This window comes from Gastrolobium bilobum, unplaced genomic scaffold (genome assembly GCF_033153095.1).
Source record: "Gastrolobium bilobum isolate Gb01-03AN ecotype WA unplaced genomic scaffold, APGP_CSIRO_Gbil_v1 utg4102, whole genome shotgun sequence".
NCBI classification, from domain to species: domain Eukaryota; kingdom Viridiplantae; phylum Streptophyta; class Magnoliopsida; order Fabales; family Fabaceae; genus Gastrolobium; species Gastrolobium bilobum.
In genome coordinates, this window is record NW_026896431.1 from 21108 (window position 1) to 46193 (window position 25086).

Here is a 25086-nt window from a genome sequence, read left to right on the forward strand (position 1 = left end):
AAATTCAACGAGGAAAATCATTTCCCCAGCATTTGTCATTTACGAGTAAAAGTTCATTAAAAATACTATTCCAGAATAGGGTTATGTTTATCTCATTTTACATGAGATAAACATCTCTCCTACACACACAAAAAGGGTTGGGTCCCACCACTTTTTTTTCTCTCTCTCCTCTTACATGTGGGTCCCACTTATACTTTTATTTCTACAACATGAGGTAATTCTTTTCCTACAACATAAGAAAAATATATCCCTCCAGAATATCACATCAATGGTGGTATTACGGGATTACCGGGAAAAGGAAAAATAGAGCGCGCGTTTGGAGATGAAGATGACCCTGGTGTACTGATGGAAAGTGAGTCTCTCTCCTCTATACAGAAGTCTCGTACTTCTGCAAAGAAATTCAGCAGGAAGCACACAACTTTCTCCAATGGGTGTGCTTCTGCTGAACATCATCTTCTTCTCTCTCCTTTGAAACCCAACTGAAGCATCAGTGACCAACATCATTGCTTATGGTTGGAGGTCAGGTAATGAATCACATACATGGTGGAATCACACTCACCAACCACCATGGCCACAACACTTCTTCCATTAGCACTGATGGTGATGTTGTTGAGACACTTCTTACATTTGGCCTTATACACAACAATCAGAATCATTCTCTTGGTTGCATCGTCCTGAATGGGCTTTCTTTCTTTCTTCTGATTCTTACACTTGGCCTGCACTTCTGAGCTTCAAAGCACAAGCAATTTGTGAGAACCAAAAAAGCTAAAATAAGAAAAGATATCTTTGAGCAAAAAAAGTCTTCATTTTTTCTATTGACCTTTATGTTTCTCTTTTTTGTTGTTCTTATTGGGATTTTAATGGGTATTTATAGAAGTTAATTTCTTCATCAAGTAAATCATTTTGCTATGACAAGCATGTCCAACACAACACTACAAAATCATTTTTGAGGTAAAAGAACAAGATGCTGATGCTAAGTATCTCTATCTTATTATGGAGTATCTACCATGTGGGGATATGATGACTATACTCGTGAGAAAGGATACCTTGACTGAAGATGAAGCCTGATTTTATGTAGGAGAAACAGTTTTGGCTATTGAATCTATACATAAACACAATCATATACATAGGTATCTATAGATGGTCGTCGGCTTTGAAGAGAGAGAAAGACATAGATATGGAGATGGAACATGAACGTTGGTAGAACATAAGCCCATTGTCTAGACTAGCGAATATTTTATCATTTTAGATTCAATTAAAAAAAGTTTAATTTCACCCATTTTTTCAGCAATATTTTACTTTCAACCAAACCAAACATAGATTTACAAAACTTAACTCAATTTTTTCGGTAAAATTCAGCCTACTAAACAATTTTTTTAAAACTTTCCCGGCAAATTTATTTTCCTACCATATTTTCAGTAATTATAATTCTCTGGTAAAAAAATTTTCTCCTCTACCAAACCAACCATCTGTTAAAGCATTTTCAGCCAACCTTAATTAAACTAATCTGATCAAAATCTAACCCAATTAAATTGGTTCAAATCTCTAATTGATTTATTTATGCTAAACCCAATCTAATACAATTTTTTTTATAGTTTACGGATTCAAACTTTTGAACCTGGAAGTTTTAGACTTTTTTTAGATTGGGTTAGTAGTGAGAACTGAAAGCTTTTTCTTGTCAGGTTCAAAAGTTTGAATCCGTAAACTATAAAAAAAATGTTTTAGATTGGGTTTAACATAAATAAATAAATTAGAGATTTGAACCAATTTAATTGATTTTGTTTAATTTAGATTGTGTTGTTGGGTTAAAATAAAAACATATATCGCAATATTTGTCGGGTTCAAAAGTTTGAATCCGTAAACTATAAAAAAAAAAAAAAAATTGTTTTCGATTGGGTTTAACATAAATAAATCAATTAGAGATTTGAACCAATTTAATTGGGTTAGATTACATTATTGGGTTAGTTGGATATCCGATGAATACCCTTTTGACACTAGTTGTTAATTCAATAATTTATGTCACACTGCTTTGATAAAAATAATGTCTGTCTAATATTTTTTTGAAAGGAAAGAGAATATTTGATGTAGTCTCCCTAAAAAATAAACAACAAAAATAAATTTATGGTATCAATTAAAAATTATTTTAATAAAATATGAATGTGAAAAATTACTTTTCAATTACGAGGAACTTGTTGACTACAACAACATGTCAACAACACGAAGTGCAGTCATTGATATATCTTCATTCCTGAGGATAAAAAATAACTTCCGCCGACTGTGGGGATCGAACCCACGACCACGTGGTTAAAAGCCACGCGCTCTACCACTGAGCTAAGTCGGCTCAGTTGATTGGTACGTAATTTTATATGTTAATATTTTTATACCACTTTTATTGATCCACAGATCATTTAACGAAAATAAGGGTGTTCATCAACCGATCCAAACCGAATAAATCGAAAACCAATTAAAAACCGCAAATTTTAATTGGATTGGATCAGTTTTTGGATGGGTTGATGAAAACCGATCCAATATATTAATTTTCCTCTACCTACTTGGGTATTTCCCTAATCATAGCCTAAAAATTTCTAAACCCAAGACTCATTAACCTATCAACTAAACCCAAGAAAAAAATCTAGTCATGTGTCATCAACAAAATTTTATCTTTGTAGAGCTTCATATCTTATTGCCAACATTAAAAAATTATATTATAGTTTACTAATGCTTTTTTATTTCAAAAAAAAAAATGACAAAGCAATATACAAAAGATGTTATTTGCACAATAATCATGAAATAAATTTTAGGATTTTCAAAAAACCGAAAACCGATCCAATCCAAATCGAAAAAAATTGGATTGGATCGGATCGGATTTGAAAAAAAATCAAAACCGAATGGATGATTATATGATCAAACCGAAGGGATTGGATTGGATGATTTTTGTTTCCAAAACCGATCCAATCCAGGCCGCGAACGCCCCTGATTCCTGGTGTCAGTTTATTTTATAGATCATACTGTCGTGTCCGTCAAACATAATTTTATGTATTCCTTGTCTTCATTGATTATCAAAAAAACAAATTTGTTTTATTTTATTTGTGTTGTTCACAGTTTTTTTTTTAAATATTTTGTAATCTCAATAAAAGGTGATTTGTTTATTAAATATGAGTTTTTTTTTTTTTTTTGCAATTTAAGTCATGTTCTCAAGAAAACACCTTTAACGATTGATCCAACTTTGATCGCGTAGATAAGTTAGTGTTCGGTATATCAATTCTCATGGGAACGACAACTTCACTCTTTACCACTTTATTACTTGTACGATTATTGAGGTGATTGATGAAATTGACATTCCTACATGGCGTAGACATTTCTCTCTTAATTCCTTAATTTGCTATGCCAATGGAGGGAATTCTTTAATGTTGTCACATATTTTGCTTTTACTCAAAGCAAATTGTTATTTTCATCACCTAATTCACTATTATCACTAGTGAATTAGGTGGCCACTAGAAATATGCTATGTTGCAAAATAAGTTTGTTATGACTTATAACAAATGTACTGGCATGACATTTAAAATTGTGGTATTTCAGTCACTGTTATGACATTTCTGTGCATCGAGCGAAGTTACAATGATCTTGGACCAAAAATAATTTGATGGGACTGATATAAGAGAAAGAGAGAAAAAGTTGAGGAGAGAGAAGAGAAATTTTTTTTAATACAAGTATCAATTTTTGAGTGGAAGGATTACAGTGATCTTGGAGCACATTAAAAACTTCCATGTGTGTCCGCGTTATTTAGGGGTGTGTAAAATAACCAAAAAACTGAACCGAACCATGAATCGAAATGAACCGCCCCTTAAAATAATCGGTTTTTAAAAACCATTTCATGAACCGAACTGAACCGCCCCTTAAAATAATCGGTTTTTAAAAACCAGTTCATGAACCGAACCGGTTTTTAAAGAACCAGTTCAAGAACCGAACCGATTTTTAGAACCAGTTTAAAAACCGAACCATTTTGAACCGAATCGTTTTCAAACTGAATCAAATTGATTTTTATAATTTTTTTTTAAATTTTTAATTTTTTTTTTTTTCAAAATAGGATCATTTTGAACCGATTTCAAACCGGTTCTGAACCGATTTCAAACCGGTTCTGAACCGAACCACTTTCGAATCGAACCTTTTAAATCAATTCGATTCGGTTTTTTAAAAAAATCCGTTCGATTTGACTGATGCAGATCCTAATGTTATCTAACATTTGGTATTGACTATCCGTGACCTTTTCCATGTGTTGCGTCAAATAAGCTGATGATAGTGCTCATGCGGGGTTGCTGTCATCCCAAATTAACAGGAAATTGTTAAGTTGGTTCTCTCACCGCTGAATATGCCAAACTGCCAATTTTCTTCTGTTTCATATAAGGGGAGACCCAATCTGGCGCACCATCATGTCCAATTAACATTAGAAAATTCATTGCTTGTACAAGATAAAAATTTAATTCACTGTTAGTTGCAACTCCCATTTCAATTGGTCATCAATAGGGAAACAACTTTGTACATCATATAGCCCATGTCTGCATTTTAATAGTCTGCTATAATGATGTTGGTTAGTAGTAAGCACCCCTTTACTTTCAATGCCCCAAGAGGGCACCTCCCCTACCCTACCTACGAATTACGCCTTCACCTTCCTTATCCTACGAATTAGGCCTTATTGTTTGCCGTACAAATCACTGAAGGTATTCTCTCCACTCTTATCTCTTAGGAGTTAGGACCTCAATGTACTAAAAAGAAAAAAATAGTACATAACTATGAGGTAAGCTCTAACAATCAATTTATAAACTTAAAAAAGCAAATTTTTGTGAGTCTAGAGAAGATGCGTCAATATCTGATATAATTAATTTTACTATTTTTCTTTTTGTAAAGATATTTTCTATTTTATTTTTTTATTTAAAATTTATGATATATTTAAGGAATTAATATTTCTTATGTTATATGTAAGAGATAATTTTATTTATTACACATACATAAATGTGTATAAGACTCATATTTTTTTATTCTTTCTTTTCTTCACATGACTCTATACACTTTTATATGTGTGTAGAAAATAATTTTATTTCTTATAATTCGAGAAATATTAACCTCATATATATATATATATATATATATAGATAATAACTATTGATTTTATCAATCTGATGATTATAATTACTGAAAGTTAATAATTAATTTATAAATATGTTTCAATAAATTATAAAATTAGATTCACATAAATCAAAGATTAAGATTTAATTGTAATAGATTGTAAGAGAATGATTAATCACACACACACACACACATATGTATATATATATATATATATATATATATATATATATATATATATATATATATATATATATATATATATATATATATATATATACGAGATAGGATCCTTTGATACCAGTGTCAAATTTTAAATTTGACACCTCATCCGAGAGCCCTCGGATCAAAAAAAATCAATGGTATCACATGCTTACAAATCAGAGCCATTGATCTTTTTTGATCTGATGACTCTTAGATGAGGTGTCAAATTTAAAATTTGACACTGGTGTCAAAAGATCCTGCCTATATATATATATATATATATATATATATATATATATATATATATATATATATATATATGACAGTTCTTTTTCTTGTATTGTGATATTATGCACATTTTGTTTATTTAACCTTTTTCTATATAAATTTTTTCTCTTGTATATTTAACCCCTACACTTCGCGTCACTCAATATTTCGTCTATCCTCTCACTTTTTGCTTCTTCGATTTGTTCTCTATTATTTTATTGGGAAAAGTTCACTAATGTCCCTGTGGTTTACTTCAGAATCACTTATACTCCTGTGGTTTTTTTCCTATCACATATGCCCCTGTGGTTTGTAAAAGGGTATGTTTTTTATCACATATACCCTGTGGTTTCTTATTTTTTACAAAGCACAAGGGCATACGTGATAGGAAAAAAATCACAGGGGCATAAATGATTCTGAAGCAAACCACAGGGGCATTGGTGAACTTTTCCCTATTTTATTTTATTTATAGTAGTATCATTCATATTTCTTAAGGATATTGGTATTTTTGTCTATGTAGTCTTTTCTTTTATCTATTTTTCTCTATTTTTTTTCTCACTTTCTCTTCCTCTTTACATGAAAAATAACGCACATGATGACTACATTCATAGATAGTTTAATTTTTTCCATACAAAATTTTATGAGGTATACTAAAATGAATTAAAATATAATCTTTTATTTTCTTTTATAATTATTATTGTATATACTTAAAGATTTGGTGAAGACTTAAGCATTCATTAAAAGAAAAATACATATCCCATGATCTAAAAAAAAGTAAAAGTGTTATGGTAAAGGGTTTGATGTTTTTTATATTGTAAGAGATAAAATTATCTCTTACATATATACAAAAATATATAAGACTCATATGAGATCATAAAAAAAAAGGAGAAAAAAAAAACAACATTCCATATATTTTTATGTAACACATCACATTGATAAAAGAGAATCCAATAAGTAACTAACTTCACGAAAAGCCAGCACACGATGTGAATGATAAAAACTAATTTAGTTTTATTAGTAGTGCAAATGGCAAAAGGCCCACTCACTAAGGGTGCGCGACAACCTTCCCAGAATCAATTCTTTTTTAATTTCTGTTCTTGGGAACAGAAATGGATAGAAAACTCGTTTGGTAAAACTGATTTATTTTTTTGTTCCCGGATGAACCAGATTAATTTTTGTGCTAGGGAACAGAAAAAAAAATCAGAAAATTTCAGCTTTTTTGTTCCCGGGCACAAAATGAGAAACACTTATATCTCTTAATTACTTTTCATCTCTACCATCATCATTCATCACCACCACCACCATCATCCCAACACGACCACTGCCACCATCGTCGCCGCCGCCATCGTACCACTAGTGCTGTCGTGACCACCCCCAACACCACGATGCCACCGCCACCATCACCACCACCTCCACCCATCACTACCACCATGCCACCATCACCACCACCACAACTACCACCGCTGCAACCACACCACCACCATCACCACTACCGCCATCAACCACCACTACCATCATCGCAACCACTACAGCCACTGCCACCATCGCCATCACCACGCCACTGCCACCACCACCATCGCCGCTACCACCAACCACCACCACCATCGCCACCATTACACCACCCCCGCCACTACCACCAACACCACCACCACTGTACCACCACCACCACCGCCGCCGCCACAGCCACTGCCACCACCACCACCACCGCCACAGCCACTGCCACCACCACCACCACCACCATCTATACGATGCCATCATAACCACCACCACCATGCCACCGCTACCATTGTCGCCGCCACCAATGTCACCAACCACCATTGTCACAGCCACTACTTTCACCTCAACTACCACTACCACCACCACAACGCCACCGCTACCATCACCACCATTGTCACCAACCACCACTATCATTGCTGCAGCCACCACCGACGCCACCGCCGTCGCCGCCAACAACCACCACCACCATCGTCACAGCCACTACTGTCACCACCACCATCGTCACCGTTACACCACCCCGTCACTACCATCACCGCCACCATCACCACCACCACCACCTCCACCGCCGCAGCCACTACCACTGCCACCACCACCATGCCACCGCTACCATTGTCGCCGCCACCAATGCCACCAACCACCATCCCCACCACCATTGTCGCAGCAACTGCCGTCATCTCCACCACCACCGTCCCCCCACTACCACCGCCATCGTCGCAGCCACTGTCATCACAACCAGCACCACTATCATCACCACGTCACTGCCACCACCGCCGTTGTAGCGCCGCCGCTGCCACCACCATGCCACCCTCCGCCTCTGCCACCACCACAACCACACCATATGGAGAGGAAAGTGATGATCCAAATTTTTTTTTATATTTAGTAGGAATTATTTTTTGTTATATTATTTGTTGTGTTATCAAACGCAATTCTCATTCTCGGAATAAAAATTGAATATATTATCAAACACATTTTTTTTCTCAGAAACTGTTCCAAGAAACAGAAATAGAAAAAAAATGTTTCTTTTCAGAAACAGTGCTAGGGAATAGAATAGTTGTCATGCACACCATAAATTAATGAGAACCATGATCTGTTCGTTCAATGAAATATTTAATGAAAAATAATTAATAAATGTAATTTATAAAAAAACAAAATAAAAGATTGAGTAATGCCAAAGAACACGCAGCTAATATAAAAACTCATTATCTGTTCGTACATGTTCGTCTTTGTTTTTTATTCCGAATAAATATAACTTTTTGAAAAGAGGAGTATTATATTATTAATTTGTAAAATTATGAATGTCACGTTAATACACGTTGTATCTTTATGAATTAATTTCCAAGTTTACTGTTTTCATTCCACTTGCCTTTCATATTATTATATGTTTAACTTTTTGTACAATTCTTCGTCAAAGGAATTCTATATTGAGAAATCAGAATAGAAAGAAATGGGAAAGAGCCAGAAACGACAACGCCGCTAGAGCAATGCAGAGCATATCCAACCTTCTTTCATCCCTCAACTTCCTCTCTTTCCTCTCCTTCTTCATATTCAAGAACTCTACGTATCCATTCTTTTCTTCCCTCTTCAATCTTCCCCTTTTACCCTCCAACGCCCTCTGCAAAATTCCCAAACTGTCCCTCCCGTTCAGGTGCATCCCATCCATGTCCTCCATCTGCAAACTCACTTCCCTCACCTGCATTTCACCACCGCATGTCACCATCAAGTTGCACAGAGCCATCTCTGACGCCGACCCCCTCTCTCCGCCACCCATCACTGTCGCGAACCGCACCTGCACCTCCCCGCTCAGCCAGTGCCGCTGCACCGACACCGGCTTCCGGCTCGACAAGTTCACGGCGCGCCTCCCTCTCGGGTCTATCACTATCCAGCTCAGCGTCAGATCCTCAAAGACATTCCGGCAAACATCCTCGTCCCTCGGGTACTCCATGCCCGTTTTCACCGTGTCTTTCGGGTCGAGAAGGTCGACCCGGAACGGCGAGCACCGGAACCACCCGGACTCTGTCTCCGTCTCCAGCACTCTGGAGAGGATGAGCTTCCGGCGGTGGAAGAGGTCGACGGAAAATATCAGTTCCGGCGTGCGGTCTGGATTTGCGTGATGAGAATTCTGAGCGGTGGCGGTGGCGGCGGGGAAAGAGTCGGCGAAGAAAGAACGAGAGGCGCAAGGGAAGGTGGAGATGACGTGGCGGACTCGTGGGGTGATAGTGGAGGGCCACGTGGAGTGGCAAATGTTGGCCCAGAGATGGTCTTTCCCTGAGAGGGCGTGGAGTTGGGAGCACGTGCTGGCGGCGGAGGCGAGTGAGGGGCCGTCCAGGCACGTGAGGATGTGGGTTTGTATAATGTCTGGATGAACGGCGGAGATGGTGGTGATCGAATTGGTTTTGACGGTGGAGATTGTGGTGGCCGTATTTGTTTTGCCGCAGGTGCAAGCCATATTGTACTAAAGAAGATGTTGTTTTGAGCTGAAACAAAAAACTTGCAATGCCACTTATATATAGAGAACAGAACACAAGACAAGAGGCAGGGTGAGGGTGGTAAGGTCAAGGAACCGAGGGGACCAATGAAGGGGTTAAAAACAGATCTCGAATGCCCCTCACTTTTGTGTTAACTACAAGACTACCCTTCTTCTTCCGTTGACTATCACCAACGTCGAGTCTATGGTACTGACTTATGGCCAATTCAGTATTCACATTCGCTATTCACTCGTAGCTGAGTTTACACGCTCGTTGAAGATATAAAATCTATTTGTAGACCGCTTAATTAAGTCCTTCTATACTTATATATACAATTTGTATGATTAGATGGTGGACCAACTAGACCACGTCATTGCTCCAAATTGTTTTTTTGGTTTCTAGATGGATTATTATTATTTTATGGGAATTATTTTTGTTATGTAACATAACATAAGAGCAAACTTCCTACTCTCACAAAAGGAAGAGAGAGGAGATAGAATAGGAAAAAGAGAAAAATTTAAAGTGAGTCCCATATAAAATTTATGTGTGTAGGAAGATGATTTTATGTTATGTAACATAATAAAAATAATCCCCTTATTTTATTTGCCAATGATCAAATAAATATCCATGTTTTGAAAATAATAAACAGACCATTTTGCCATCAGAACACGCTTTCTCTTATCAACTTCAATACAATAATGATTAAAAGCTGAAACTAGGTTACGCATTATTTCCCTTATCAATTGATGTCGTTGTCATTTACCATTCCCTGCCTCTATAAGAGTCAATGTTTCAAGTCTACCAAACAATTTAAAAGATCAATTGTTTTCCATCATATCTAACTTTTTATAAAAGATGAATTATTTCTTGTTAACCTATGTAGTAAGAGTATATGTTAAAAAAAAATTAAAATTTTAAATGACAGTATTTAATGTATTTTATTTAAGGGTAAATTTTTTTTCCAATTAATGAAGATAAGTTATTTTCGATGAGCTCAAAACAACATCGTTTTGGGACGAAAGTTATATTAATTTTTATCATTATAATTTTTTTAATCTTATAAACATAAAATGACATCATTTTGAACACCCTGAAAGCTAACTTTTTTTTCAGTGAGTAGAGAAATATTTTTCTCTTTATTTAAATAGGTAAAATATTTTCATTAGGAGTTCATTTCATATGTAATGCACCCTAAATTAATTATGGAACTTAATTCTCATCGAAAAATCTCGAAGACGCTCAATAATTAGATTGGTTAAAAAATGCGAATCTGCCAGCACACTAAACAGACTGCGATATGAATTTAATCAAAGCCTTAGAAGATCACATTTTGAGTGCAGTGTCAGATCATTCTCTAATCAATATTTCCCAAATTCAATTTCTTAAACTTCAATTTACAAAATCTCAAAAAAAGTGTATGCTTGTCCACTTAGATCCAACGAATTTTTGGGTAGTATCAGTTAAGATTGTTTTTGCATCTGACTTTATCCTTATCTTGGTTTCATACTTCCCTATAGTAAGATAACGCATTGATTTCATAACTTCAAATCTACAAGCATTGACCTTCAGCTGCGATTGTGGTCTTGTAATAATAATTAGTGGCGCCTAACTGGGCTTAAAATCTTGAGTGCTATATTTCATAATAAATTTATTGTATTATACGCCGATCGATTCGATCACTTTGTTTATTTTGTGCACGAGGCACACGATATGTGTCTTATCTATGCAACAAAGAATAAAATAAGATGAAGCAATTGTCATAAGACCCTTCACACTAGTTCCATTTTTGGGGGGCCCTGAATGAATTGTCTATTTAGACATGCGTGATAAATTCTTTCCTTGTTAAGGTAGGAAGAAATAGAGAAAATGACGCACGACTCAAACAACCACTTAAAGAACACAAAACCCGTGGTCTTAGCGGAGACTAAGGAATTTTCTTAAGCTCTATAGCGAGGTGGCCCCACAAGTGGAAGAAATTACCCACGGAGTGTTGGAAAAGGCATGCTAATAATTCATTTAGGGAGAGTTTTGTTGATGATTTTTTTTATCTGCAAATTATGATTATTAGGAATATAGTAAAAAATTGACTTTCTCAAAAAAAATTATCAAAAAATTATTTGATAAGTTAAAATATTTCTACAAATATTAGATCATATTTTCCTGACGATATATTTGATTGATTATAAAATATTATTGAGATTGCGAGATAATTTTATAAAACTACCCTCAACCTGTTGAGAAATTCGTTCCTTCAAACTTCAATGTCAAACGGGTCCAGGGAAAGCCCGTGGCGGGGGCCACCACCAATGAGCTAAGACTACACCAACCGTAGCAAGTGGATCCGACACCATGTCTCAACCCAAAATCGTAAGGCATTGGGTTCATGGGTCTTTTCACTTATATACTCTTCACTTAGCTCATTACTAACCAAAGTGGGACTCATCACACTTGAATATCTCAACAACCTCCCTTTCAAGTGTGAAATTCACCATTGGTATGCTCTCCCTCAACCGAGTACCCGAAGCGCAAAATATTCGACCCGCCTTTTAACTAATCACTAAGCTAACTCGAGTCCAATCCAGCTCTGATACCACTGTTGCTCTATGATTTGTTTAGCTGTCTTCGTCAAACTTCCTGGGTCATATTTATTTTGTTCTGCCATTCACTTTCTCTTAATGTATATTTAGTATCCGCCAGTGATTCAAATGTCACAACTTGATATTTATTTTTGAAGCCTTTCATATGTAATTACTGTTAATTTGACTTGACCTGCTTACCGATTGGTATTGATTACTTTGTCATAATTTATCTTACTTATCATCAAGTTTCTTTTCTACTCTACTTCACGAAAACGATTAGCTACTGTGTGGTTGAAGGTTTATTTTGGGGTTGATGAAAAATTATAAGTGGATATTAAAAAATATCATGTCTGGTTTAGATTTTTTCAAAAAATACTAGGCAAATAGAATAGATGAGAAAATGACTTTTGTGTTGATTTTTAGATGAAATTCACTGTTACATAATATCACTTGAGATGTGATATTTTGAGATAACTGGGGAAGTGAAAAAACAAATGTAAAGTTTCTCCCGAACATAGATTTTGCATATTTAAATAAATTTTCAGGGTAATATTTCGGTCAACCAAACAACTGTTTTTACATTTTCCTACTAAACTCACTTTCCAACCATTTTCCTATTAATTATATTTTCCTAATAATTTTTTTTTTCTCGAACCAAACACTACCTTAGTCTGATGAGAATGCCCGAAAAAAAAGAAAAATCTTTCCCCGAAATTTTCTTTAAAATTAAGTATTTTATATTCCTTTTAGGGAATTTGGTGGATGATGGTGTCTGATATAGTGATGATGCTGGAGTTGTTCAGATGGTCCACGTTCAGAGGAAAGGAAATATCAAGAAAAATATTTTGGCAACCTAAAAGAAACAGGAAAAGTATGATTTAGTATGAGGCTTTGCTTTCTTGGAAACATTATGTTGGTTATTTAGTTTATGAATTTATCTGCATCATCACATTGATCAAATTAATCTGACTGCTCAATTTTTCACCAATTTCTATGAAATAAATTGGCTGGCATAACATACATTTACAAAAGGTCTATGATAATATTGACAATGCCCTTCTCTAATAACTCAGAAAAAAGAAAAAGGAAAAAAAAATAAAGAATGGAAATTTGAAGCTAATAAGCACAGGAGGTGAAAAAGATTTTTTTTTTTGCAGTAAAATAGGGTGGGAAAAATTATTTGCATATACTTAATAGAAGTTGAAGTAAAGGTAAGATTGAGAAATTTTATTCCCATTATTTGTTTTTCCATATAAAATTGTTATGGAAAATTATCATTGATGGGGTGGAATTTATTTTTTCATGTGATAAAAAAATTAACATATAAAATCAAAATAAAATTAATCCAACATTTTTGAAAAAATTCTGACTTACTAAACACTTTTTAATAATTTACCAAAAATAATAATATCCCATCATATTCCAATCCTCTACCAAACACCCTAATTATTTGTTATCTCTTATATCTGAGTTCTGACTTCTGCCACCCACATAGCTAGCATGATGTCTGGTTGAATCTGAAGATTAGCATGACCTAGAAATGGGTTCCTAATGAGTCATAAAAAGGTGCGCTGTATTTATTTTTATTTTTATTTTATAGTTACTAGATAGATCTCACGACTTTGGTATGTGTTGGAGAAAAAAAAATTATCATGTAATAAGAAAAATTATTTCTCTAAAAGTGTTTGGTACACGTCATTTTGTAGAATTTTTGAGAAATTTAATGTTTTTAAATTTTTAATTTTTGAAAATTGAATATTTTCACTATATTTTTACAAATTGAGATTTTCAAATAATTTTTTTTTTCCTCTACCAAACAACCCAACATATTTCATAATAGTTAAGGGCTAGCTAGTATGGTTACAAATCTCAAAACTGGTTAGAGTCTACTCCAACCTTTATTTTCAGCCCTTATTTAGCCCTTACAGAGTTATTTTTGACCCTACTTCCAATAATTCTCATTTCTTCTAGGTTAACAATGGGTTAACTATTGGCCAAACTTTTTTATTATTAAAATCCTCAAAATTTGTTATCTAAAAGTCTAAGACAATTTTTAAAGGGGTTTATATTCATTATGTAATATGCTACAATCACTTTTCCTACACACACAATATTTTATGAGGTCTGCATTTTTTGAAGCAAAAAAAAAAAAAATTAAAGCACGAAAAATGAATCTCTATAATATGACACAATTACTTTTTCTACAACATAACTTTTATAAATTCATTTTTAAAAGTATGTTACAGTAAAAGTGAGAGATGAATTTAAAAATAGGAAATTTTTTTAAAAGTGAAATTATGTCAAATTTTTGATTAAAGACAAATGAGTATATTATTTAAACTTTGATGATGCCAAAAACTTATATTTATATAATTATTTGATTTTTGGCCCATGGACTAGTCTTAATCCGAGGGATTATATGAGTTTTTGCTTTGTACAGATTATTTTATACGCAGGTCAGAATCTAATGGGGAGCGCTAGTTTGTTTTGATGACTCTAACTCTAAGTGTGAGTATCTATGATCATACAAATCAGATTTGTTGTCATATCTTCACATGGCCTTGAAGATTGAGATAGAGCATTTTTTGTGTGTGTGTGTGAGAGATAATTTTACAAGCTCTAAATAGTAGTAAAACAAATTGCTTGAATTGAAAGAGTTTAGAATTAAATAATTTCAATTTGCATCGATCTAAATTTTAAAAATTGTGATGATAATGTTATAGTTTTAATTTACAGAATAATGTTTCTACAGTTACTGCAGATAAATTATCTGCATTTATTTTCAAAACAAAGTCATTTTGAGAATGAAAAATTAAATAATTATAATTATAAAGACTATAATAAAACTGAAATAAATTAAAATGATAAAAATACCATAATTTATGTCCCAAAATAACGTCGTATTAGACTTACTGCAGAAAAAACTAATCCTTTAATTTAATGCAAAAAATCAAGGGTTCGCTTTTTCTACAGTCAATGTAGATAACTTATCTACATTGAGCTCAAAACGACGTCATTTTGAGGCGGAAATCAAGGTATTTTTTAATTATAATTTATTTCAGGGTTATAATAGTCTTTTTCATTATAATTTTTTAATTTAACTCAAAACGATGTCGTTTTGGAAGCGAATGTAAATAATTTATCTATATTCACTTTAGAAACATTAAAGTCAAAAACCAAAATGATTGCGCTCAACTTTTTTGATAGGATTTCGGAAAACTATTTTTTAAATTTAGTTTTGAAATATTTTAAGTTTGATCTAATTTTTATACTGAATGGTTTTAAAAATATGTCAATTTTATTGTTTTAAATTTGAGAGATTAAAAAAATTACTAGAGATATAAAATACTTTTATTTAAATATATATATATATATATATATATATATATTTTATTTTATTTTTTTGCGTTATATTCTGAGGCTTGGGGCTGATAGAAATTAAAAATTGTATTCAAAGTTAAAATTTGAAAACTAATTGTAAGTTAAAAACATTGAGTATGCTTTTTTGGGCTTCGATGAATGAGTTGGAGCTCAATCCACTGTTATCTCGTTTTGCCCTCTTACAACGTTGTAGCTAGTTGCTATCATGTGTAAATGAATTACATGTATCTATAAAGATCTACGCCCTAATTCATATTAGATTAGATTTTATTTATCATAAATAATTAAATAAAATAAGTCTAAATTTTAAAAAAAAATAATTGTAGAAAGCAGGTAATAACTTTTTTATATATCGAGTATAAATCTACAAGTCGACCTATATTATATTATTTATTTTAAATAGAATAATATTTTTAATTATTTATTAATTATTAAATATTTAATAAATTTAAATAACCTATATTAAGACTTTTATTTTTTCAATAGGAGACTTATAATTTGGACCGAGTCTGTACAAGGAAACAGGCAAGTTCAAATCTAAGTACCCGTTTGGTACGTAGAATTTTTTGAAATGTTCGAGAAATTAAAATTTTTTAAATTTTTAATTTTCAAGATATTATCAATATAAAAATTATATTTTCAAAAATCGAGATTGCGATAAAAAAAATTCTCCGCGCAATAAAATTCTTTACTCGGAATCAAAACTTAAATTAACCTATTTACATATCGCATTGTTACCAACTCTACTCGCAATTTGGAGATGAAAGTTAGGGTTGTGTGCAGGAAAATCTACGACTACATCCGTTATGATCTCAAAGAAATTGCTTTTCCTTCGTCTTTGCCTGACCCTCCTCACATAAAAAAGCGCCCCAAATTGACATGGGAGCAGCGTATCTGGGTATTACCATTTTCAATATTGCTTCGTACTTTAGTTTTGGCTCTGTTAGTGTTACCTCATATGGTGATTTTTAGCTCCAGTGTTTTCAATCTTTACTTTTCCATGTAAATTTTTCAGCTTTATCTCAATTCAATGCAGTTTGGGCCATGTCTGTTGGTAGGGGCTATGTAAGAATGAGTGATGTGTGCATTCTTGCAGTGGACATTTGTTACTTTTCTCTATTTCACTTTTTGTTTTCTTAATTGTAACAATTATGCAAAACTTACCGAGGTTGACGTGATTTCATAGTTTATATTATCTATGTTGGTTGTGAAAAAAGATGCAATTTTGGGATGCTGAAAGTTAATCGAACAGATGACAAATGGGCTTTTGGTAATTTAGATTGTACTGAGACATTCAGTCTTCAGGTGTTGAAGAGAGCTACTAGGCTTTACGCTGCAAGCTGGGTTCGTGACATTGGTCCTGATCTTCGGCCAAATGATTATAAGAAGGATGAAATGATGGATGAGCCAAATGGAGAAAAGAAAACAACTGAAGTAAAAGAACCCTCAACTTTGGAGGATCTTGGTACCATCTCTTTGTCTAGTATAATATCATTAAGCTGTTAGTGATGAAAGTACAATGATGCTTGAATTTATTGAAGTATAATAATGATTATCTATACTCTTAAGTCGATTTGGTAAACTCATGTAGTCTTGTATGAATTATTTAATCAAACTGTAAATATTCTGATCTAGCTAGTAAATTAATGACTTACATCACGAGAAACAAAATTAGGATGCTTCTGAACAGCAAGTCAAAAGTGTTCCAAAAAAAAAGAAGCTAATATGAACAACTAGTCAAATATTTTTTTCTCAGACTAATGTGCCACCCCTTGCTTATTCAGCATTGAGCAGAATTCTGTGCTCTTTTTATTTTTGCAACTCCAAAATTCTGTTTTCAGATTTTTATGCTCTGACTCATGTGGTTTATAAATTCCCTCTCCCTTCTTTTTGTTTTGTTTTCCTACCACTTTTTTTTCTGGTTATGTCTTCCTACCATTGAAGGGGAGCCTTGGCACAATGGTTAGTGTTGTCGCAATGTAACCTGAGGGTCACAAAATTCATGTAGGTAAGACTACCTATTATAGTCCCACACAATGGGTTTGACCCTTCTCTGGACCTGATGCGTAGCATGAGCTTTATAGCATAATAGCACCAAGTTTCCCTTTTTATGTTTTCCTGCCATTGCTTTGAATAATGAGTTTGTGATGGTGATTTTGACCAAGCATATGTATCTTCTACTGGAAAATATACAGCTATAGCTGCCAAAGGGGGAATGGAGACTCTTAGACCTGCTTTGCAGCGTGTGTATATGACTAGAGCTTCTGCATATAGAGATGCTCTTAAAAGTTTTATAGAAGGGTACCGAGAGGGTCTACAGTATGGAATGAAGAATAAGGAAGATTCCAAAACCCAAGAAGATGTTGATGTACCCAAAAAATCAACTTGAACCTGCTCGTAGGAGACAATGTGTTATTTTCTCTTGCAGATCCACCAGTCATTTAGACCCAGGCACACAGCTTTGCAGAAATTTGACAGTCCTCTTCAATTTAGGATTTTGATGTACACTGTATTCAACAGATATAATTGAATATTCCTAAATAATTGGTGTATTTGGGGTACTAATCAACTTGAGGTAGTCCTGAGGTTTGCTTTTGCAAATTTTGTTACCAAGTTTTAATTTTTTTTAGTTTTATTTGTGATGTTAATGGTATGTTTGTTCAGCAAATGGTAGCATTACCACATGATGCCATGCTTCGTTAACAGCTATAGCAAATGGTATATTATATCTATCATTATTTGGAATATTTTTTCCCTAAAGATACATGGTTTTAATAATTGCTGACTATACAGGGCTATTATTAGTTCCACAATTTCTAGAGACTGAATAAGGAATTTCATGACATTTTCTGAAGAGTGCAGGTGACTCCAAAGGTTTTTGCAATCTGAATTATTCTATGAAGGGCTTAACGAATGTAAATTTCAACTGTTTGATAGTAATCTCATCTTTAAATTATGGTTTCAATATTATTGTAACTTGTGGTTACTGAGCTTGGCCATCTATTATGTGAAATACTGAAATGGGAGGGTTTTTTTTTTCTTTTCTTGTGTGGAGGGTTGTATGTTATCCTTGGTAGTGCTAGTTAGTGTAGATTGTGTTATCATTTGTTCTAGATAGAATTATTTTGGCATTCTACAACATTTTCTGGCTACAGTTATCAGCCCGAGACTATGTGAGGTAGCACTTCAACAACGGTTTTTTGGAGTGAAAACATTATGTGGCAGACAAACTGGGTTATGAGATGTCAGGTTGAATAGTTTTGGTTTCATCGTGGAGGTTGAGATGACTTGCACAATAAGACAAAAATTAAGGCCCCACAAAATATGATTAACTCCAGCTTCTCGGTGATAAGCCTGCTATATTGGCCCATTTGCTTATGAAGCTTGCATCTACAGTCCTGGTCTAGATTATTGGGGAATAGTTCTCACTCTTTGATAGTCGAATTAATTCAAAACTGTTTTGATAGGCTCATCTGTATTAACATTGTAGGTGGGGAATGGGGATTATATTTTCGCTATTGCCTTGCGGCTAAGTTGTTGGGAGTCTTCTAAAGCACAAGTTTTGGATCATTAGTACTATGAAATGGAGGGCACAATCTACACGATTGACATATCATATACTTAGCTATTCTGTAATGAGAATCAATTTGGCAGGATGAACCTGATAAGATTTCCAGTTGAAAAGTTGCAGGAAAGAGTGTTGCTTCGTGCTTAATCTGTTTAACTTTCTTTTCAGCAGTACATATGCTGAATGCCAGATCCTGTTAGTAATAGAAGTTGCAGTTAATTAATATTGTTAAATATACTAGACAGAGTTATTTGACATTATTAATTGATGTTGTCAAATATATTAAATAGAATTACTTAATATTGTTAGATATACTAGATAAAGTTGCCTGATATTAATTGATATTATATTGGATATTGAAGGATATTCTTTTAAGTTTTAACCAGTAGTCATGAATAGGATATAAGAGAAGAAGCGGGAGAGAAAAGGATAGTGAGTGGGAGGCGTAAGGCTGTCTAATTCCTGTGAAACAGTAATTTTGTAATCATTCTTTCCCTTCCTAAACCTGGGTAGGGATACCAATCAATAAAAATATCTTATTTTTTCTTTCATTATTTCTTTAATCTCAGATCATCCCTCACGTTTCAAAGTAATGCAAGTTGGAGCTGGAATGAAGCATGATATTTCTCCTATTCTTTCTTTTTATATCACCTGTACTTCGTTAATATGTAACTGTATCACTCCTGCAGGTCAAATCCTTTCATTTCTATGATTGGCCATTATGGGTAGGCCAATGATAAAGACCACATATTGAGGACCCTCCCACTTGCTGGGACAGTGAGCCACTGAGAGACATTGGACGCCTTCTCAAGCAGAGCTCAATGGGCCTCTTCTGTAAATCTTTATGGGCCCCTAATAATCACATGACACAGTATTTGATTACTCAGAAAGGTATTCTGCACTCGTGGTTCTTTTGCATAATTATTTTGCATTAACTCGTTTGAAAGTCGTGTCGATCACGTTGATTGAAGCTAAAATCTTGGATGAAGCCACTGTTTAAACACAGTGATCGATTCAATCTCTTGTCTCCTCTGGGTCCTCAAAAATTGGATTATTCTTTTTCTTCTTCCTCTGTGGGGGAGGAAGGGCAAGGACTAGTTGGAGTTGGAGTTTTGGTAATTCAGTGCTATGAATCATTGATCAAAAGCGTTTCACTGATGGGTCACATCCTCATTTCCGCAACCCCTACTTGTCGTCTATGCAAATTGCAAGCAGTTGGTTGTACGATAGCTAAAACTTCTCAGTCAGTGGAACTGTTATTCTTCACCTGATAAAACATCAGTGTTGTACCCGAAATTTGGAATTTTTTCCACCTTGAAGTCATATCACCTCAGTGTTTAGAGAGAATAAAATAACATGGACAGCGTGTGCTGAGTCATAGACTTCAAGTGAGAGGTTCAGTGATGTAAATCAATGAAGGTGTTTTTCTTTTCTGAATTATTAGTTAAAAAGGCTCACTAATGGGGACTAAAACTCTGTCAATCACTGTGGTTACCCCATTATTCAGCCAACAAAGTAAAACTGAGGTTGCCACAATTGCCTGATAACTAGGTGTTTGAGAGTTCAAAAGTTGTGAATCACACCATTTAGAATTAGATAAGATTGAAAGATCATTCAATGTCGCATTACTGCATCACCTCTTAAGGATATATTTGTCTCCTTTTTGGTTTTTGGTCTGATTTTCCATTTTCCCTTTTTTGTTTAAACATTTTACCCCGAGTCAGTTTGTATTGTGAACATTCTCTCTCCATTTTTCTTTCATTGCGTGTTGTTATAATTTGCAAAAACTTACAACTGCACACAAACAGACCATAAAAAAACAGGTCTGGCAACAACAGAGTGGGGGGACCATGGCCTGTATTGACATGTCCAAATTGAATTTTGTCTTGAGCTTCCCCATTTTCATCCACATGTTTAAACGCTGATGAGTGATGACAAATGAAGATAAGCAGCAGATAACCACCCCCTTATCATTGCACGAATAAATGCATCAGCGACTAGTAGCTGAATTTTGTCTAGAAACAAAATTTGAAATATTAGTTATCGGTAGCAAACAAAAACCAAACATGAGGCTGTAGCAGCAATTATACATAGAAAAAAAGTGTTTGTTATCTTAAATAATACAATTTTGTGTCATTTAAAATAAAATAATATTTTGATATATAATTAGTGATTTTTTATATTCTTCCTTTTCTATTTTCATTCTCTTCTTAATTTTGTGAAGGAGAAAAAATATAAAAAATTATTAAATATGCACGAAATAACATCGTTTCATCTTGAAATAATACAAAGTTGTGTGGTTATAGAAGTATGTAGCATGCGGTTAGTGTTGCTTAATTAGAGGAAAAAAGAAAGGACAGTGAGCTTAGTAGTAACGTCTTGTGTTGTGTAACCTATCAAGTCAAAGTCCAACCCACCCACTCACCTGACTCACCAATGCCAAATAGAAGCACACCATCAATCACTGGCACTACACATTACCTTACCTCTCCCATGTAAATATTATGATGAGCCCTTGTGAAAAATCTGCAGGCAGAATCCCTACAGTAGTAAATTGATTCCTTATTTCTGATTTCTGATTTCCAAGGACCTAAATTCTCCATTTAGCACACTGGGATGACTTCAGCCAGCTATATTAGTGGGGCCTACGCTGCCTCTCCATACCTTACCCTCTGATTCTGGCCTCTGGCTGCAGTCTCTTTTCTTTTCCCACTACTACTCCCAACCTTCCTTTGGGTTTACTCATTGCTACTCTTTTGGTGTGAAAGTTTGGTATGAAAATCAGGGATTTCGTTTCTTTTTTCCCTTCTAGTCTTTCTTTACTCTGCCTCCTCTCCCACTTTTTTTCCCTTCCCCTTTTAGGCAGGGTTTGAGGGGGGCTACCTGACAAGTAGGTTAATTGGGTCAATTTTGGGATGTGCCATCCAACCCATCTTTGTCCTTAGCGATTTCTCTTCTTTTTGTCATCCTGTTACAATCACTCTCTGTATCCACACATTGTCTTAATTCCTGCTACTATATATATATATATATTTGGTAAATCGCTACTATATTAAAAATTTAAATAGTTTTGAATAGTCCATAAAAAGCGTGACGGGCCATTGATTTAATAAAGTTAAATAGAGAAATTAAGAAGAAGTGTTGAACAGTGCCGGACATGTTTTGCTTTTTTTCTTATGAGGTTTATTCTACACATCGCATGTTTACAATTTAATCCATGCATTTTTTGAAATTAATTTAGTGTCATTTAAAGGAAGGTATAGAAACTTTTTTGCATGAAAAACCATGTAAAAAATTGTTTAAACTTGAAAGGATCAGTTGAAGAGGAAAGTAATCCCTGAAATTCAGGAATACCATTTTAGTGTCGGGATTCTAAGGAAGGTTAAACTGCTTGAGAGTGACCTGAAGAGGCACTAATTAGAATAGCTTTACCACAATGGAAAGCCTAACCTAGTTAGTTGACTTTCCATATCTTACAGATATGTTGAGTTTTGCTTCCGGAAAGTTTTAGATCGAGTTAAGCCATGTTTCAATAAAGTTTTGCATATATTATTATGACTTATAGTTTGCATATATTATATTGCTTTCACTCCGTGCCTTTCTTATATAATAAGAGCCAAACTTTATTGAAACATGTCCCTCTTCTGCCATTCACACCTTAATTGACAATTAATATGCCTGATGGACAGGGAACAAGAAGATCCCATAAAACAAATAAAAAAGGTATTTCCAATTGCATGCATTTCCCGAATTAAAGACAAAAAAGATCTTCTATAATCTTCAACGTGATACTTGCAATAAAGAACAATTCCTTTCATCGTTCATGTTAATGATATAGTCATAGATTATAATTAATTCAGGGGAGACCTTAACCTGAAGCTCTCTGGAAAAAGAAAAAGAAAAAAGGAGAATCTAATTAGAGGGGAGGGAATATCCAGTAGAAGCTAGTCTGGTTGTTGACGTAGCATGTGATGGTGAGGGTTGGAAGAAGAATAAGAAGGTCGATGATGGTGGTAGAAATGGTGGTTAGGTGTACCCTGCGTTGACGACATATTATAGGAGCATTGGGGTGTGAAGGTTCCGGAATCATTATCAGGTTGGCATTCCATGTTCACCCCAAACAGCCTCAGCACCCTGGAACTGGAACCCGGTGTCGTTTCGCTCTGTCCTTGGGACCCTCCACCTGCAACATTGCAACACGTGCAAATCGCCATGCTTTAATGATGTTTCATTTTCCAATCAAATTTTTTTAACCCAATATACGGAAAATGCTTTCAAATTTTCCATTCACTAATAAGGAGTAGTAAGGACAACAACCACTGAAGGAAACAAATTCAAAAGACCTGCAAAACTTTAGTTAAAAATGTGAATTTTATTTTTTACCACATTAAACTCAACGAAAACTAGCGCGTGTGCTTCACGCAAAACCAGATTGTTTCAGGTTTTCAGCATTCTGAATTCTGAACAGATACTACACTCCTTCCTTCAAAAACATAACCCACATTCTCCCAATTAATAGGAAGTTACCTTTCGGTTACTTCCGCACCATCACTATAATTACTACTATTGTTTTTTTAACAGAGAAAAGAAAAACACTATAATAATTATAGTATGCATAAAAATAAAAATAAAGAAGCGATAAGATTTTTTATTTTTTTTAAAAAAAGAAAGAAAGATGAATGTAAATGAGATGAGATGAGATGAAGTATTTTAGAGTTAGAGAGACCTGCATGAAGAGAGTGAGGTTGGTATGGCAAGGGGTGGTGATGATGCGCAGGATAAGGATGCGCAGGATAGAAGTCTCTGGTCCACCCCACAGGAACAGCGCCATCCACCCCATTCGCATTCTTAGCATTGCTATTCCCATCACTGCTACTCTTGCTGTGAGACCCTACTCTGCTGCTAACATGCGCCGGAGCACTCGGGTGGCGGCGCCTCCAGCTGATGAAGAATCGGTTAGCATCGGCGCGGTGTCTTTGGAACAAAACGACGTCGCCAGCATCGAGGCGTTTGTCCTTAACGTAACGACTCCAGCCTTTGGTCAAAACGTAACTCTGGCTACTGTTCCAATACGAGTAACGGAAACGCCAGCACTTCCCTGACTCGTCCTCGAAACTCAGTAGCAGCCCCTTGCTCTCCCCTGAGTCGCCACCGAGTGGGAAGTACTTCTCCGCGTGCTGTTTCGGGATGACGAGGCGGTTAAGCTTCCCCACGTCGCTCGGCGTCAATGGCTTCTCGAACATGGCCTCCTTCACCTCCTCTTCTCCTTCTTGCGGAGAGCTTGTGGTTGTGGTGGCTCCTTGTTCGTCATCGAGGGGCGGTGAGGTCTGTTGCTGAGTCCACCATAACGTCGTCGTTTCTGGTGTCTCCGATGAGTAGTGGTTTATAGACATTTCTCTGTCCTTTTTTTTTTTTATTTCTCGCTCTGTCGGGGGTCAAAGATAGAGAGAGAGAGAAAAAAATAGTCAGGATTTTTCTGAGGCTGGGAAATCGTGGTGGGGAATTGGGAGAAAGAGAAAGAAAAGGAAGAAAGGGTTTTGAAAGAGGCGTGATGATTATGGGTATGATGTGGAAGCTGGGGGGGAATCACTATTTGATGGAGCTAGCAAAGATATGACAATGAATGAGAGAGAGAGAGAGTGTGTAAGAAATTTAAGTCAGTACGAGAGTACTATAAGGTTATGTGCGAAATGTGTTGCTATATATTAAGAAGTAAAAAATATTGTATATTTAATAACGTATTTTTGTTTCTTTTGTAAACTGGAACTCGTGTTGCTTCTCCTCTGTTAAAATTATGACTAGGCAAAGAATAATGAAAGTTTGATGAGTTCACCAAAGTTTGTACACTTGTATGACTTCTAAGTGACACATACTTGGATTATTAAAATGAAATCATTACTGAATTGGGCCGAACATGTAATGTTTATGAATCTTGATAAAGAAACAGGGATTCTACAGGTGAATAATTTCTTGTAATTAGGGACATCACATGTTAGTAAATTGG

At 34.8% G+C, this 25086-nt stretch overlaps 3 protein-coding genes and 1 non-coding gene across 4 annotated transcripts; 1 reads left to right on the plus strand and 3 right to left on the minus strand.

Moving 5' to 3' along the window:
* Positions 1–2269: 2269 nt before the first annotated feature.
* On the minus strand, positions 2270–2341 carry TRNAK-UUU (transfer RNA lysine (anticodon UUU)). Its single transcript has one exon. It is a non-coding gene; the product is annotated as a tRNA-Lys (tRNA).
* A 6177-nt stretch (positions 2342–8518) lies between these two features.
* LOC133299687 (probable F-box protein At2g36090) lies at positions 8519–9535 on the minus strand. Its single transcript, XM_061499172.1, has one exon. The coding sequence runs from the start codon at positions 9533–9535 to the stop codon at positions 8519–8521; it is 1017 nt and encodes a 338-aa protein (XP_061355156.1).
* A 6694-nt stretch (positions 9536–16229) lies between these two features.
* Positions 16230–18259, plus strand: LOC133299702 (uncharacterized). The gene is made up of 3 exons (XM_061499188.1): positions 16230–16412; positions 16820–16979; positions 17710–18259. The coding sequence occupies exons 1-3, from the start codon at positions 16275–16277 to the stop codon at positions 17901–17903; spliced, it is 492 nt and encodes a 163-aa protein (XP_061355172.1). The 5' UTR covers positions 16230–16274; the 3' UTR covers positions 17904–18259.
* A 4734-nt stretch (positions 18260–22993) lies between these two features.
* Positions 22994–24475, minus strand: LOC133299710 (B3 domain-containing protein At2g36080-like). The gene is made up of 2 exons (XM_061499197.1): positions 23809–24475; positions 22994–23265 (listed from the first exon to the last, which is right to left on the minus strand). Exons 1-2 carry the CDS (start codon positions 24473–24475, stop codon positions 23027–23029), a joined length of 906 nt encoding a protein of 301 aa, XP_061355181.1. The 3' UTR covers positions 22994–23026.
* Between the last annotated feature and the right edge of the window lie 611 nt (positions 24476–25086).